This window comes from Phalangium opilio, unplaced genomic scaffold (assembly GCF_054372755.1).
Source record: "Phalangium opilio isolate 3A_F unplaced genomic scaffold, DU_Popi_V2 ptg000070l_1, whole genome shotgun sequence".
Classification (NCBI taxonomy): Eukaryota; Metazoa; Arthropoda; class Arachnida; order Opiliones; family Phalangiidae; genus Phalangium; species Phalangium opilio.
The window spans coordinates 11,926,779-11,942,742 of NW_028324182.1; the positions used below are offsets into that span (position 1 = coordinate 11,926,779).

At 36.1% G+C, this 15,964-nt stretch overlaps 3 protein-coding genes across 3 annotated transcripts in view; 2 read left to right on the forward strand and 1 right to left on the reverse strand.

The window, feature by feature from the left end:
• Window positions 1–15,964, reverse strand: part of LOC149661657 (neuropeptide CCHamide-1 receptor-like) — a 100,625-nt gene that overhangs the window by 59,957 nt on the left and 24,704 nt on the right. The window lies entirely within an intron of this gene.
• On the forward strand, window positions 4,317–6,265 carry LOC149661661 (neuropeptide CCHamide-1 receptor-like). Its single transcript, XM_089843797.1, has 5 exons — window positions 4,317–4,657; window positions 5,030–5,237; window positions 5,312–5,414; window positions 5,478–5,688; window positions 5,796–6,265. The coding sequence occupies exons 1-5, from the start codon at window positions 4,410–4,412 to the stop codon at window positions 6,214–6,216; spliced, it is 1,191 nt and encodes a 396-aa protein (XP_089699923.1). The 5' UTR covers window positions 4,317–4,409; the 3' UTR covers window positions 6,217–6,265.
• Window positions 12,463–15,279, forward strand: LOC149661662 (melanopsin-like). The gene is made up of 6 exons (XM_089843876.1): window positions 12,463–12,667; window positions 12,734–12,841; window positions 13,005–13,211; window positions 13,340–13,494; window positions 13,929–14,138; window positions 14,536–15,279. The coding sequence occupies exons 1-6, from the start codon at window positions 12,565–12,567 to the stop codon at window positions 14,833–14,835; spliced, it is 1,083 nt and encodes a 360-aa protein (XP_089700002.1). The 5' UTR covers window positions 12,463–12,564; the 3' UTR covers window positions 14,836–15,279.

Sequence of the window (15,964 nt, forward strand, 5' to 3'; positions counted from 1 at the left end):
TTTAGGGGATGCTTAAACTCTCTAGTACCATTTGAAAGCCTTGATAACTCGAGAGTGTAGCTCGTCTAAACACACTGACGCTAGCTATTTGAATGTATCTTCAACACTTCTTGGTCAATTTTAATAATCTCCATAGAGAAGTGACGCCCATCGTAAACTTCTCAAAGCTGCTATTGTTCTATAAGGTGTCTGGACAGAATCCCGACACAAAGAATCCCGACAGAAATGATCCCGACACTAAAATCCCGACGAATAAAATCCCGACATATTAAAAATCTCGACGGAAAAAAATCCCGACCCCGAAGATCCCGACACCGAACACCACTTTAATTTTTTAATTATAAATTAATAGAGATTAGATCTAAAGGTGAAAGTTGGTATGGTCCCATTTCTCCCAATTCTGTGTTTCCCAAAATACATATTTATCCCAAACTTTCCGATTCCCAGTTCTCCCAATCTTATATTTCCCAATCGGAATTTTTATCCCAAACTATTCAATTCTCATTTCTCCCAAACGAATGGTTTCGTTTAATATTTTATGCTGCAAAGGGTGGCTTTCAAACGACTTTGATTATTTTTAATGCGAATAGGCAAATAGGTTAGGTTAGTAATATTTTATAAATCATTAAACTATGGTACGCCTTTTCCAAAATATTGACGTTTAGCTTCATTCACTTCTCAAATAATATGCCTTTTCCAAAACATTACTGTTATGATAGGTTAGGTTAGGTTAGGTTTGGGTAGGTAAGGTTAGGTTAGGTTAGGTTAGGTTAGGTTTGGTTAGGTTAGGTTAGTAATATTTTATAAATCATAAAACTATGGTACGCCTTTTCCAAAATATTGACGTTTAGCTTCATTGACTTCTCAAATAATATGCCTTTTCCAAAATATTATTGTTATGAAAGGTGTCGGGATTTTTATCCGTCGAGATTTATAACCTATCGGGATTTTATCCGTCGGGATTTTAGTGTCGGGATATTTGCTGTCGAGATTCTTAGTGTCGGGATTATGTCCATGACTCTTCTATAATAGACCATCACTTAAAGTGACTATCGCCGATAGAGTCTGCAAGTTTGATCTATTTTTTTCCAAAAACTAAACATATTTCATCTAAATAGTATTTTTCTTGAGGGAAACTAACGCCCCTATCAAACATAAGCAATCAATGTTAAGGCAGGTGGAAAAACGAGTGTAAACAATTAATCCAGCTTAAGAAGGAACAAATAGTTTCAAGCTTTTAATTTGTTTTTTGTTCCGCAAAAAAAACCTCCGAGGGATTGTGCTTCTTTAATATATACCCAAGAAATTGAGTAAATCTTATTTTCATCCGGATCAACTTTACTCGGATCCCAGCATCCAAGGAGCACGCGCATTAGATCGCTTTTCCCAAATCACGAGGCTAAAGTCGCTAGCAAGTTCTCTTCGCTTTTCTGATTTTTGAACTGCCGCTTTCCATTCAAGAGGGTTGTGGTTTGGACAAGTGGACAGACTCTATATACCCGCTACACGTCGAACGTTATTGTTCGCGATATTTTAATAATCTTCATAATATATGGTGAACTCTTTCTCGAATGACATCCACGATGAAAGGAAATATCGAGTAGAAACGAAAATTTAATTAAGCGAGCTCTTCTCAAATAAGTTTCCCGAGTTTTGTTCGGAGGGTTTCTCGTTCGATTCAACAGTTTAGCGGTAAGTTCTAACAAACCTTTTTAACTAGAAAATTTGAATAATGGATAGATTCCGGAAACGGAACGGGGTTTAAAAGCTATTTGGAATTTTAAATTTAACATGAATAGGAAAAGTTTTGCTGTGTTTTGTAATGAACCTTATGGCATTGGAAAATTTTCTTTTATTCATTATGTTCAACTGAAGTTCAAAAAGACTAGTGGAATAGTTTAGACCAATGGTCATTTACTTTGTCTGGAAATAGTTTAGACCAATGGTCATTTACATTGCCCGGAAATAGTTTAGACCAATGGTCATTTACATTGTCCGGAAATAGTTTAGACCAATGGGCTTTTACATTGTCTGGAAATAGTTTAGATCAATGGTAATTTATTTTGTCTGGAGATAGTTTAGAGTAGACCAATGGTCATTTACTTTGACTGGAGATAGTTTAGACCAATGGTCATTTACTTTGTTTGGAAATAGTTTAGACCAACGGTCATTTACATTGTCCGAAAAATAGCAATACTGCCGACAGAATAAATCGGTATACTAAAGTAACTGCACAAATATGAAGCTGAAAGCGTGGTATAATATCAATTATCATCTAATAGAGTAATTACAGTTAATTCAAAGTTGAAAATAAGGGGACAACGCCGGAAAGATTTACGTGATGCCGAACTAATTCAAATGCTGTCCTCTTTTAGTTACGACTGCACATATGGGTCAAGAAAATAGAAAAAAAAACTTATACAAATTCCTTAAAGGAAACACGCCTGACCAACTGTATCGCGTTATAAATGCGCCTTAAGGAATTGATACATAGCCTATATAGTATCATCTATCAAATGATATTAGGCCTAAATATATTAGGTTAAAGCGCAAATAAAACATTCTTTTAAAAAATATTTACATAAAAATTCCCTAGAGGAGTCAACAACGACAAACTTTGGAGCTATGTAACTCATGCATAATAAAACATACGGGGAGGTGTTTGGAAGGTGTAATAGTTTTAAAATATCATCTATTGATTGATACTAAACATATTTGACTAAAACACACAATGCTAGAGAAAATGAGATTTAAACAAAACAAAAAAATTATGATTAGTATAGCTACGTGTAGTTAGCCTAACTCTTCAAAAATCCGTCTCTATTACCTATACATACTTCCTAACAACGAGTAGCTAAAATAATCAATTTAACCCAGGGATGTGTACATAAACATCATTCGTGAAATAATTTATTTAGACGAGTGTCGAGCATGGAAAACATAATATATATATATATATGAAGAGGCTTTTAGTTCAACTATAGAATAAAGACAAATATCGCTTTGAACGGAGAATATTCCGAACTAATTAATTGGTAAACATTGAATTATTGACTAATAATACTTCAAGACATAGAGCTATAAGATGAAAGCATTTACCGCGCCTTCAAGCTTTTCTTTATTAAGTATATGGTTAGGTAAGACGTTGTGTATATTTTGGCTTTGAGCAAATTGTTCCTATTGTTTCAACCAAAGGCAAAATAGACAATCTCTGTTAAATCAAACAAAAAGATTCCGAAGCGGTCCGGGGTCCGGTCTTAATGAACTCGGTATCCCCAGGCCGGTAAATCGCTTTCAAAGATTATGTAGGTGGAAAAGGTTTGCGTAGAAACTGGGATAAATTAATTAACGACTAATGATTAGGAAAAATAGAAGAAATTTGGCATAATATCCAATTACCCGCGATTTTTCCAGTCTAGGGATTAGATCGTGGCAGTAAGTTGTTTGGCAGAAGCGGAAATTGGGCGCTTGTTATTGAGAAGCCGAGATTAGGATTCTAGCTTATCAAGTTCGTGAGCAATTTCACTGCATTGGGATACATTTTTTTCCAAAGCATCTTTACTACTTCGTTCGTCCCCTTTAGGATTATACGAAGTCCATTAAATCTAGCGGTAACGCTAAAAAAACCTTGAGACTTCTGCCAGTTGCAGATTCTAGACTCTTTAATACCTCAAGGGACATAGGACAGAATTAGTTGGATGCGGCACGAGGAAAGTCACAAAAATATACCTAATCCTTTGATAAACCCAAGGTCTACGACGCAACTACTCTAGCGGAAATAGCGTCTGCTGGGAACATTATCTTTCTAAACATGTATTTTTGTAAATATAAAAACATAAATATAGACAACATTATTATAGGTGTCTAGGTCTGGCACACTAACCCGATTTCGATAACGATACTAGGGATTATTTTTTTCTCGGTATGTCCTAATTTTACCTTGGTCATTATCTCTTTTTTCTTCAATTGTCGCCGAGTTAAAAGGACATCAGAAAACTAAACGAAAAATAATACTAATGCTTTAAGAACTGTGAACTATTTCCACTTAAAAAGAATTTACTGTATGTTTCAGGTAAGGATTATAAAAAAGACCAAAAATATTTCTAAACTTAAATTTTGAAATCATATCATGTGGCAGATGATTCAATAATGTGTCTAGATGACTTTATTGTCAACCCTTCTTTTACAAATTACAAGGATAATTAAGATCATTAACTACATGATATCAATTACATTTTTGATTTTTTTCTATTCAATCGTTTCAGGTATAAACTAATCCGATAACTTAGAACGAAGTAATTAAAGAAGTATACTTCCGGGAAAGGATGAGATGATGAAACTGATGATAAAATGCGTGCGCATTTTGGATAACTAAGCGTTGATTTTAACATCGTATAAACCCCAGAAAAATGCCATGCGAAACCACAATAACAGTGATGAGCAGCAGTACCACGATGATGTCCTTTTCATTAAATAACTCGATAAATTCCACAATCTCAAACGCCACAGATGACAGTCCATCGATCGAGTATTTACCGTACGATAGGCGCCCGGAAACCTACATAGTCCCGGTTTTATTCGGTATCATCATGCTGGTTGGAACGACCGGAAATGGAATACTTTTATTTATCTTCGCCAAACAAAAATCATTGCGCAGGTCAGTTTCTTCTCATAACTTATTATTTTTATAAACCAAAGATCATTGACACTTGTTGAAACTTATCAACAGTTAAACCAAACTTGTTGATATTCAATCAAAATGATAGGCAAATTACGGTTGACATTTGAAAAACATCGTGACTTATCAAAAAAACTCGCTTCGCCAAATCTATTGATTAGAATTAATTACTAAATTCTTGGAATAATATCGAGAAAGTTTTACGGATTCGGTTTTTAATTGAAATAAAATTATGTTCGAGATGAGAGGTTGTAGAACTTCTCCGTATATACGCAATTCTACAACCTTACAGTCTACCAGGGAGAAATGAAAGTTAATGTATACATTTTCCTGATACGTTACTTAAAACAGTACACCAAATTTATACATCGCCAATCTCGCGGTGGGCGATTTAACAGTAATTCTGGGCACCGTTCCTTTCATCGGTACAATCTATCTTGTCGAGTCGTGGCCATTCGGTCTATTTCTATGTAAATTATCCGAATTTCTAAGAGACTTATCCATGGGAGTCACTGTCTTTACCTTAACGGCTTTGAGCGTGGAAAGATACGCTGCTATAGTAAGTAATTCGTCCCTTAAGTAATCATTTTAATTCATTCGAAACGCAATGTCTAAATTTCGATTCAAATTAAGGTACTTCCCATGCAACGTTACCCCAGACAACATTCCAATCGAGCAATTGTCACTTCAACAGTCATTTTCGTTTGGATAATATCAGCTTTATTGGCTTTCCCCGGTAACTGTCAATTTTAATATAAAATTTAGCTCCGTATTAACTGATAATTTCATGATCTTTCAGGCGCGTATTTCTCCTTCATCTGGGAAGTACCGGTAACGGTGAACGGTCACAATGAAACTATATTGGTCTGCTATCCATTTCCGGAAGATGCGTGGCCTTGGTATCCTAAAGCGACGGTCGTTTCAAAATTCTTCCTCTTTTACGCGATTCCATTGACCATCATCGGTACTTTATACGCGCTAATGGCCAGAAGCTTAGTTAGGGCTTCCAGGTTAGTCATCTTTGAATTGGCGTTAGCGTTATAAGAGATGATTAAAATTAAATTATAAAATTTCTCTCTTTAAATGATGTGTGGCTTCTATTTCTCGTTCAATACAGGAACGTTTTAGCCGTAGAGATTACCAATCACGCGCGTCAAATTCGATCTCGATCCAAGGTGGCTCATATGGTCTTGATCCTGGTCATTTTATTCGCCGTCTGTCTTTTTCCCAACCAAGTCTTTCTGCTATGGTTTTACTTGAATCCGGATTCGGAGATTGTTTATAACGACTTCTGGCACACGCTAAAGATTTTGGGGTATCTTTTGACCTTCGTCAGTAGTTGCGTCAACCCGGTGGCGTTATTCTGGGTCAGCGATATTTTTCGGACATTCTACAAGCGATACCTGTTCTGCCTTTGCTTCGGTCGACGACGGAGAAGGTACGCCGGAAACCAACTTAACACTAACACAAACAGTTCTTCTCCCACAACACAATACGTCGGGACACAGATACTTCGAAGCATATCGCTCAAGTCATAGACCAGAAAAATTGTATATATCAGGCATGATAAATGGCGGCCATCTTAGAAGATGGCGGTTAGAAATGTAAAAACCTTCCTTAGTGAATAACCTCCGCTTTTGACTTAGTATTCCGTTTAATACGTCAACTTATAGACAGGCTAATTTATATACGCCTCCTACGGATGAACTTTACATACGCCGCCATCTTTTAAAATGGCGGCCAGATAAGTAACGGGCTGAAGGACAACGCGGGGCCCATTTGCCACTAGTATTTCATAAATGTGATGTTAGTTATCAATATACCATCCCAGATTCCACGTCTTCAAAAACGGAAACTTATAATTTCGTGATTTTCTATAAGGATTTCATCGAATTCCGAAGAAAAAGAGGACCAACTGCGAACTAGAGCACAATCATACGCGTAATGAAAAATAATAATAAAGACAGAAACTATATAGCAGTAACATATATGTAATTATATCGATATACGTTTCGTCACAAATACAAATAAATAAAGGTTCACACCAATAATCAGAAACGCGGGTAAAACCATTGATACACACTTCCCAATTTTTTTATATAGTAGATAAACCTATATTGATTATCTAATTTTAAATACATGATAAAGAAATTGATATTTTTAGTTAAACATGTAAATAGTTTTGACCATGAGTTTATGGAAACGTCAAGTTTCTGAGTATATATTGAATAAATGTATTATTAAAACACTTTATAGACAAATTTCGAATTATTGAAGAAATAAGGCACTTAGTTTAAGATTTGACCAAAAAAAAGTAAAAATCTTTCAAAGTGTTGATCAGTTTTCATTTTAAAATTAGACTAAACACTTTTTACATATTTTTCGGTCAATCTCTTAAACTCTGTAATAATATGCACAAACTTCCGTTATTATAATTCAACTTTTAACACTTTTTCAAGGTTTAAGTCTAGATTTTTGGTTTAAGAACGGTAAGTTCCCTTAATTAGGCGTAACAAGGACCCCCTAAAATATTTACATAATCACGGAGTAAAGTTAATTGAGCGTAGAATTTAACGATCGTATTTGACATTAATATTAACAGTTCATCTACTTTACCTTTAAAAGAGAATGTATAACGAGGCGAGAAAGGTAACTGAAAGTGAATCGCGAAACTCTCTACTTAATATTAAATATGTGTTTCTCTTGAACAACCGCGGTAGAATCAAATTACCAACAGTGAATATTTCAAAACCGTTGCGATATTTGCTGCAAAAATTTAATGAAACATAAAAAAAAACTAGTTTACCAAAGTGAAAAGCTAACCGTTATTACAGAATAAACTGGCCAGTAATATTCAGAAATTGAAAAATTTGCATGTATGCTTCTATTTTCTAGAATCGCGAAGAGAAAACTGAGAAGTATCAGAAGTGAGATGAGACTAGAAGTGAAGGGATCTAGCATTGATAGTAGATCCTGGCATTAGTGAACAAATTTGAGGATTTTATGCCGCTTCCCACGCGCTAAAACTAGAGAGAAAAAATTGGTCGAGTTCCAAAAACATTTCCTACCCCCTTCCCCTCAACCTAAAGCCGCGGAACACGGACGCGGATGCTGGAATCTAGTTCGGCCGTCTACCGCCACGAGCGTCTCACGTTTTGGAGGGAAAATTCAGAAACCGTTACTAGAGGGCCAACCGTTGGTGTGTTATCAAGAATATTCACTTTCGCCGAGTGAAGAATTTTTTTAGCTCAGTACTTCTGGACTCATCTCACTTCTGGAAGTATATATAGAAAAACAGCCCGAAGCCAAAAATATTTCATTCTGTAAATACAGTAGCAAATTGAGCTCTGCGTTACATTTTTTTATTACCAATACCAACAGCTTACGTAAAACGAAATGAAATTCTCGGAAAACCTTTCTTTTTTTGTGTTTATCTAAGCCTATTTTATTTGATTTCAAAATATATTTCGAAACATTATTGCAAAATGATTCGACTGATGCCCTGCAGACAAGCTTTACAATAAATATCGTAGAGAGTCTTGAATGAAGAATTATACAAGGAACGCTAGGACTAAGGGGGTGATATGGTAAACGGTATCGACATTTCAAAAGTGTCAGGTGCACCCAAAGAATACTAAGACGCAAGATTTGAATTAGGCCATGACAATCGATAGATATTAAACTTCGTAAGGGAAAACATTCATTAAAATTAAATCCGAGAGGTCGGTCATTCGTGAAATCCCGTACGCTACCCGTGAAATCCAATTTAAGAAATCCGAAATCAAGGCGGATTTCGAAATCAAATAAAAAATCCGAAATCAGCAACGAAATCATAAAATCAGTAAAGAAATCACAAAATCAGTAAAAAAAAAATCACAAAATCAACAAAGAAATCACGAAATCAGAAGCGAAATCACAAAATCAGTAAAGAAATCGTGAAATCCATTACAAAATTCACGAAATCCAAAATCAAAAGAAATCACGAAATCATGGGGAAAATCTCAAAATCCGAGGAAATCACGCGAAAAACCTCAAAACTCAAGGAAATCAAGGGAAATATCGCAAAATGCGTCGAAAACACGGTAAAAATAGCAAAATCCGACGAAATCACGGGAAAAATCTCAAAATTCGATGAAATCCATTGGATTTTATCGAACTCTGAAATCAAACGAAATCCGACGAAATCAAACGAAATCCAATGAAATCAAGCGAAATCCGATGAAATCAAACGAAATCCGATGAAATCAAACGAAATCCGATTAAATCAAACGAAATCCGATGAAATCAAACGAAATCCGATGAAATCAAACGAAATCCGAAGAAATCAAACGAAATCCGAAGAAATCAAACGAAATCCGAAGAAATCAAACGAAATCCGAAGAAATCAAACGAAATCCGAAGAAATCAAACGAAATCCGAAGAAATCAAACGAAATCCGATGAAATCAAACGAAATCCGATGAAATCAAACGAAATCCGAAGAAATCAAACGAAATCCGATGAAATCAAACGAAATCCGATGAAATCAAACGAAATCCGATGAAATCAAACGAAATCCGAAGAAATCAAACGAAATCCGAAGAAATCAAACGAAATCCGAAGAAATCAAACGAAATCCGAGGAAATCAAACGAAATCCGATGAAATCAAACGAAATCCGAAGAAATCAAACGAAATCCGAAGAAATCAAACGAAATCCGAAGAAATCAAACGAAATCCGAAGAAATCAAACGAAATCCGATGAAATCAAACGAAATCCGATGAAATCAAATTGGATTTCGAAATCCCGTACACTTTTTCCATAACGTCCGACCCCTCGATTAAATCCCAGACAAGAGGTTCATCCCCGGTAGATCCAGGCAAACCTGCACGACGCAACAGGTCCAGTTTAAAAGTAAATTCAAATTAATAGTTTTATATAAGTTATTGATTGATTTGGAATATTAGTAGGGATGGTTTTTTTTTGGTTTTTTTTCTTTTCCAATTTTAGATTTTTTTGGTTTCTTTGGAAACGAGACCGTAAAATAAAAATGTTTCAGGTAACCTAACCTAAGTGATAAAGGGCAAGTTCCCTATATCTTTATATAGCGGAATCAATACTCGGGAAGGTAAATCTCCAGGGTAACGTGTTGCAGAGTCGTTAAAAATAAAACTTTAGAAATGAATTCAAATAAAACCCCAACGCAAAGAGTGGGTATATAGAAAAGATAAAACAAGATAATCAAGACCATTTCTTAAACGCTAACGAAAACTAATGAATAACTGTATCAGAGATTTTTAGATTTAGTTGAATCTATGATACCATTATTGGCTTGTGTGAGATTAAGTGTGGGCTTCTTCAAAAATTCTGAACTACGAACTTAACTTCACAACGCATTTTATCAAACAAAACTTGGGGCTTACTGAAAATTTGAACTTATTAAATTGAAAATAAACAAAAGTTATGTCGTCATGCAAATTTTTATAAAAAATTAGGTAATCGAATAATCCTGATTAGCTAAGCCCAAAATTCTAGCGTCTTCATATCGAAGTGAGCAAGGACTGATATGATATGGGGGAAAAACTGACAAATAATCACAGCTTTCACAGAAATAAACCCTAAAACCTTTGGAAGACTTCCCCACCGCTCTAATACTAATAAAAACGAGAAGAAACTCAAATAGAAAACGAACTTATATTGCTCGTGAGAATAAAATTGAGACGGAATACGATCAATCGCTTGATGAAGAAAAGAATTCACGGATAATAGGATTTTGGTTCATCTTCTTTCCGGAAAGTAGTTCGAAAAAAGGCTCTAGTTACGTACGCGTAAAGCAGGTACGTATGCTCAACAAAGACTATACGCAAATATCTCATCTCACCGGGGGCTTAGTTCAAAAAAACGTGTCATTCGCGCCTTGGAACCTGTCATAAGCAGAATCTTCCCAAGTTGGTATAATTTTTCTGGACGTAGGAGCTTTGGCATGGATGAATTTGCTCATGGCGTACATATATAAAAAGGACAGCAGCGTATCGGACGGCGATATCTCGTTAAGAGATACTGTTAAAGATAAAGAGATCCCTTCCTCGGTGGATCAAGCCCCGAGCCGTGGAAGAATTTTCAATATCAACCAATTACGATGCATTACGACTAAAAATAACTGCCTGAAAGTTTAGATGGAGACCCATGAATGCCTAGAACGAAACTCTAGCCAGAAATTGAGATTGTCCGCGGTACAAGGTTTCCCAGGAAAGGATAATAAAACGGAAATTTTCCCAATTAGCAACGAAATTGTAGCGGCATACCTTATAATCGTGGGTAAGTCGATATTAACGATCAACTTAGAGGTACCATAAAGGCATGCCATAAGTTCATAAGATATGTTCACCATCCATAAGTTTGTTACTGGTTACAAACTGGAGCTTGTCGTGAAGTAACGCCGGTCATAGATTCGAGGTAAAGCGACGCCTGGTGAGGCGCTGTCAAGGCTTAGGTCAGACTAAATAGGACCTAGGTGGACTAAAAAATTAACCGAGTGTAGACAATCAATTCTCGCTTGTCGTTGTATAATTAGTGTCATACTTATTTAACATGACATATCTTATAAACGTATGGTATAAGCTCGACGTTTATAAAAATCTTGCAACGTTATTTTCCACAATTCTTTTTTTTATATAAATCCCTAAATACCTACAGTGTCGATCAAATAAAATAAAAATAAATTTAGAAAAAGGTTCGATGGCGTTACTCGAAATTGTTATTTTATCACCATAGAAGCTATCACGTTTCATCTGGTAATTAGGCCTAGATAGTCAATGAGTAAATTAAATTAAATAGACGTAAATAGGAGCTGTTGGTTAACTTGAGTAGAAGCTAACTTAAAGTTCAATAGGCAAATTAATATCGAAAGTAAATAAAAGCAACAATGTTGTTTAGGCATTATAACAATAGTTGCTTTATGGTTAGAAGACACTGACTGCACTAAGTGAGTGAGTTGAATACCCTATATATTTCCTCCTGCGCGGAATTTTAAAGCAAATCCCTCAAAGGTTCGACCGGCCATGGTCTTCTTTGGAATTTTCACATTCTCATGGCCAATTTCTCAAAAAAAAAAAAAAAAAAAAAAAAAAAAAAAAGAACCCAACCTAGGCTCGCGAACCATCAGTCTAAGAGAAAAAAAAAACGTATAACGTTTCTGTGGCAATATAAAAACAAATGTTTTCATCTTATTTTTGTCCAAATCACTTTGTGGAATAAAAAAAAATCCTTTAAGCTCTAAACCGTAGGATGCTTTTAGCCTAGCGAGCGTAGAATACTACCTAGAGAAAAGGGTTAATGAAACCACGGTCACATTCAGTTGGAAAAGGTCACCTGGGTTAGTTTCTTAATAACTAAAACGCCTGATACTCCAGGGAAACATAAATTTAACAAAATTCTCTGGATTTTGTAAGAAAAGTATCAGATCTAGTGATTCTTTCAACACATTTTGTTGACAAGGCGAAAAGGTTTCTATATCCCTAGAGGTTTGACTTTTGCTCGAAGCTTTTATAAACTTAATTACGTGGGTTGAAACGAACATGAAAGGATTCGGCTCAAGCCATGTTTTTAATACGCAAGGAATTGAAAGTTTTTTCTTCTTTTATTTCTTAAGAGTTTTCTCGCTTTGATCTCAAGGATAAGTAGTTTTTCCAAAAGTAAGTCAGGCGTCCAATACCCCTCGCGTTTTAATTGACAAGATAAGATAAGATAAGATTTCCAAAGACAAGCACTTTTGATCTTAAAGTGCGTGTGCTTTTGTCATTTAGAATAATCGAAACTCCAGTTTCAGGAATCGTCATTGCCAATTCACTGGTCATAGTGGTATTGATTAAAAGGCGTCGTAAACTAAGATCCTTTCAAGTATGCGCGATGGCCTTAGCCATCTCAGACATTCTCTTCGCTTTGACTATCCATCCAATGTCTATCAGTACAGCCCTAGGATCTGATCCCAAGAAAATGTTCGACGATAATGGTATAAATATTTAAATGAACCGTTGTGATAAATTAACCATGGACGAATATCAATTTGAAATTACAGGTTGTCTATACTTTGGGATTCTCGCTTTGTTTTTCGGCACCTACGACATGATAATTCACGCCCTGATATCCGTAATACGATACGTCAATTTATGTAGAAGCCAAAAAGGTGATTTCTATTTCAAGTGTCACCCTAGGCAAGCTATAGGCTCTTGGGCAAAAAGAAAAGTCTGAAAGACTTGCCAATTTTAAATGAAATCTAATTATCAATGGTCGAATAACGTTACTAAAGGTTTCTTCGTAACCCACTATCTTCTTTCAATTAATTATAGCTATAGAATGGGTTGGAACCCGAAACGTACGTTATTTTTTATTGGGCGCAGTAGTCTATTCCTTATCATGGTCAGTTGGTCCGGCTTTTCATTGGGGACGTTACCGGACCTTCGAATTAGGCTGCACAATCGCCTTCGAAGACGATACGGTGTCTGGTCGATCTTTCGTCTCGTGCGCCTTCATTTTCGTCTTTTTCTTGCCCTTAGGTAAACCCAAGTGCCCAAAGTATCTCCCAAATCAGATACTTTTTTTATTGCTTATTGGATACAACTATAGGCCTTGAATTGATATTACACTACTACTATCCATTTCCCTCGGCCCGTTCTCATTACAGCGGTATTATGTTGTTGCTATTTTCTTATCGTCTTAGAGGCGGGAAAGCAAAAAAAGTTCTTAAATAAAACGGGAAGCATCAGTACCGGATCTAAGAAATACACTATCAGGGGAAGATCGTTCCGCACTTACGCCGTACAAATTAAGCTAGTCAAAGTAAGTTGCTCAAATTAACGACGACGTTAAGATGATGGGTTGAACCAATAACGGAGGCGGGAGTAAGGGATTTAAAGGGATATTCAAATTCTAAGGAATCTAAGCGAAACTCGTGGTATAATGATAAATGTCAAATACTTCAGTTTCGCATCCCCTTGATGTGGGTCATTCGGGCGCAAAAAACATTGATGAATTAGAACTTAGGGCTATTAAAGTCATTCCTAAGTGCACTTTAGCTGCACTCGGAATTTTAATAATATAAAAAATCTTATAAAAAGAAAATAAGAATCTGGGGAAATATCGTAGATTGTGCAAGGGCGGTTCAGCTCTTCTCTTGAATGGACTCGAAAATAGCTTTCAATGGCGTTCGTACGGTAAACGTGACTTCTCTGGATAACAAAAACATTTGATATTTATGGCTTCTTACATAAAAGCTGTCGGCAATAATCGCCGCTTGCTACGTGATCGCTTGGTTGCCTTACGCCACCATCAGTTTGCTCGAGACCTTTGGTCATTTCAAGGGACATTCTTCGCAACCGGACACGATACGCACGATCGCCTCGCTCTTTTGCAAAAGCGCCGCTTTTTACAATCCCATTCTTTATCTATTCCTATCAAAAGACTTTCGTCTCGAGACCAAAACGGTAAGAATCTTAGATCCTACATACCAGATTATCTGTACGTACATGATGTTTACAAATAGATATTGTTTTCAATTAGAGCAGCAGCGCTTAATGTTCATTGCAACAATGTCAGAGCCTTCCTATACGTAACCCACCCCAGATCTAGTCCCCTTAAAAAAGTTAGTATAAATCAAATATAAAAATTTTCTGCTAAAATTTCTGTAATAGCTGACCAACCTTTATACTCCCTTTAAACACTAAAAGCTGTCACTAACTTACAAGCTTGTTGTTTTTCTATATACAGAAGTGTCTAAGTAAATCCTAAAATGTCATATTATTTTTTTTTTTGACGAAAAAACTAGCCCTAATAAAACAAACTACAAAACATAAACAACGGCATCCTCCTTTCTCCCTTTAGGTTTTGGGTCAACTGAGGGACAGCCTACGGTTTAAGAGAACGGCGGGAAGTAAACGTCCTCATCCGTCAGTGATTTCTCGAACGTCCAGTTCCAACCGGACTTTGTCAACCAGAAGCTTTTCTAAACGTCAGTCTTCGGTCAGATTCAGCCGTCAGAAAAAGGAAATAGCCAGTGACAAATCGCCACCTCAACAGAGAGTAAACTGCCACCCGTTTAATTCTAACGTTCCTAATCTAACGAGAATGTCCGTCCGTCCGGGAATAACAGTAACGGAGAAGAAGGAGATCGAATACACCTAATTTAATAAGAATTCTTATCACGAACGCCGTTAGTGGTTACAATCAACGATCGTCTCAATAGCAGAGTGCACCAGCGTAGTTCCTTGTTAAGTATATAACGCAATATAGTCTTAGAGTGCAGTATGAAAACCTAAAGACTGTAACGAATCCAATAAAAGACGGAGAAACAATTTCCAAAGGAACTAGGCATTAGAAATTCAAATTTATTTAACTTGGAAAATAATATTGAGATCACGTTTTCTATTGCGCAACGACAACAGACGCAGATGTAGGTTATACCAGAAACATTTTGTTATTTGGAAAACGCATCCAAAGCGAAATAACGGCACAAAGTATTCTTATCGCGATTACCGCGAGTGTGTTCTAGCATCCCATGAATTCTAATCTAAGGTAATATGTAAATAACAAGAGCTAATAATATTGTCGTTAGTCAGAAATATTCATTGCGGTATTGAATAAAGGGTCATTTCAAAATGGCAAGGCCTAAAAGCACGACTCTGATACATTTTCTTACTAAGCCTAACGAGTTTCCAAAGAACAGAAAGTTCTAAAATTGATACTTAAGCCTTAAAACTAAATAATTTACCTACAAATATTTACACGAGAAGCCAAATTCTAAAAGCTTTTTATGTAAAAATTTCAAGTTTTTTGTTTTTTTTCCTCAAGCTTTTAATCCTTGCGAACATAAATCCTAATAAACTTATAAGTTTGTAGTATAAAACTTTTCCTATTCATATGGATGTTTGCTGTAGGAAAGGGGTACCCCACTTCAGATAGTCCTTCCTACCAAGCTTTTAAATAAATAAAACGTTGGGGTTCGTCGTTCGTCTCTTCAGTCATTTCAGGAAGGGATGACGCGCGATGGGAGAGTCATAAACAGGATCGCGATAGAAAGAAGTCAAAAATTCCAGAGACGAATATATAGTTCACGTCGTTTCTAGGATACCAGGATGGGAAGAGAGAGAGAGAGCCTGGACGTACCAGAGACGCGTATTGGGGGAAAGTCGCTGTGGCTTTCGTATCTATAGTACTAAAGACGAAAGCGACTTATAGGTTAAACAGAGTTCGTACGCGTTCTGGATAACAAGTTTTCAGCGACTAGAAAACTGATAGAAGAAATATTTGTCGC

Coding starts and splice junctions, on each gene's coding strand:
- LOC149661661 (XM_089843797.1), top strand. CDS start 4,410: ATGCCATGCGAAACCACAATAACAGTGATGAGCAGCAGTACCACGATG. Junction 4,658..5,029: donor AAACAAAAATCATTGCGCAG/GTCAGTTTCTTC, acceptor TACTTAAAACAG/TACACCAAATTTATACATCG. Junction 5,415..5,477: donor AGCTTTATTGGCTTTCCCCG/GTAACTGTCAAT, acceptor ATGATCTTTCAG/GCGCGTATTTCTCCTTCATC.
- LOC149661662 (XM_089843876.1), top strand. CDS start 12,565: ATGGCCTTAGCCATCTCAGACATTCTCTTCGCTTTGACTATCCATCCA. Junction 13,212..13,339: donor CGTCTTTTTCTTGCCCTTAG/GTAAACCCAAGT, acceptor TTCTCATTACAG/CGGTATTATGTTGTTGCTAT. Junction 14,139..14,535: donor TTCGTCTCGAGACCAAAACG/GTAAGAATCTTA, acceptor TTCTCCCTTTAG/GTTTTGGGTCAACTGAGGGA.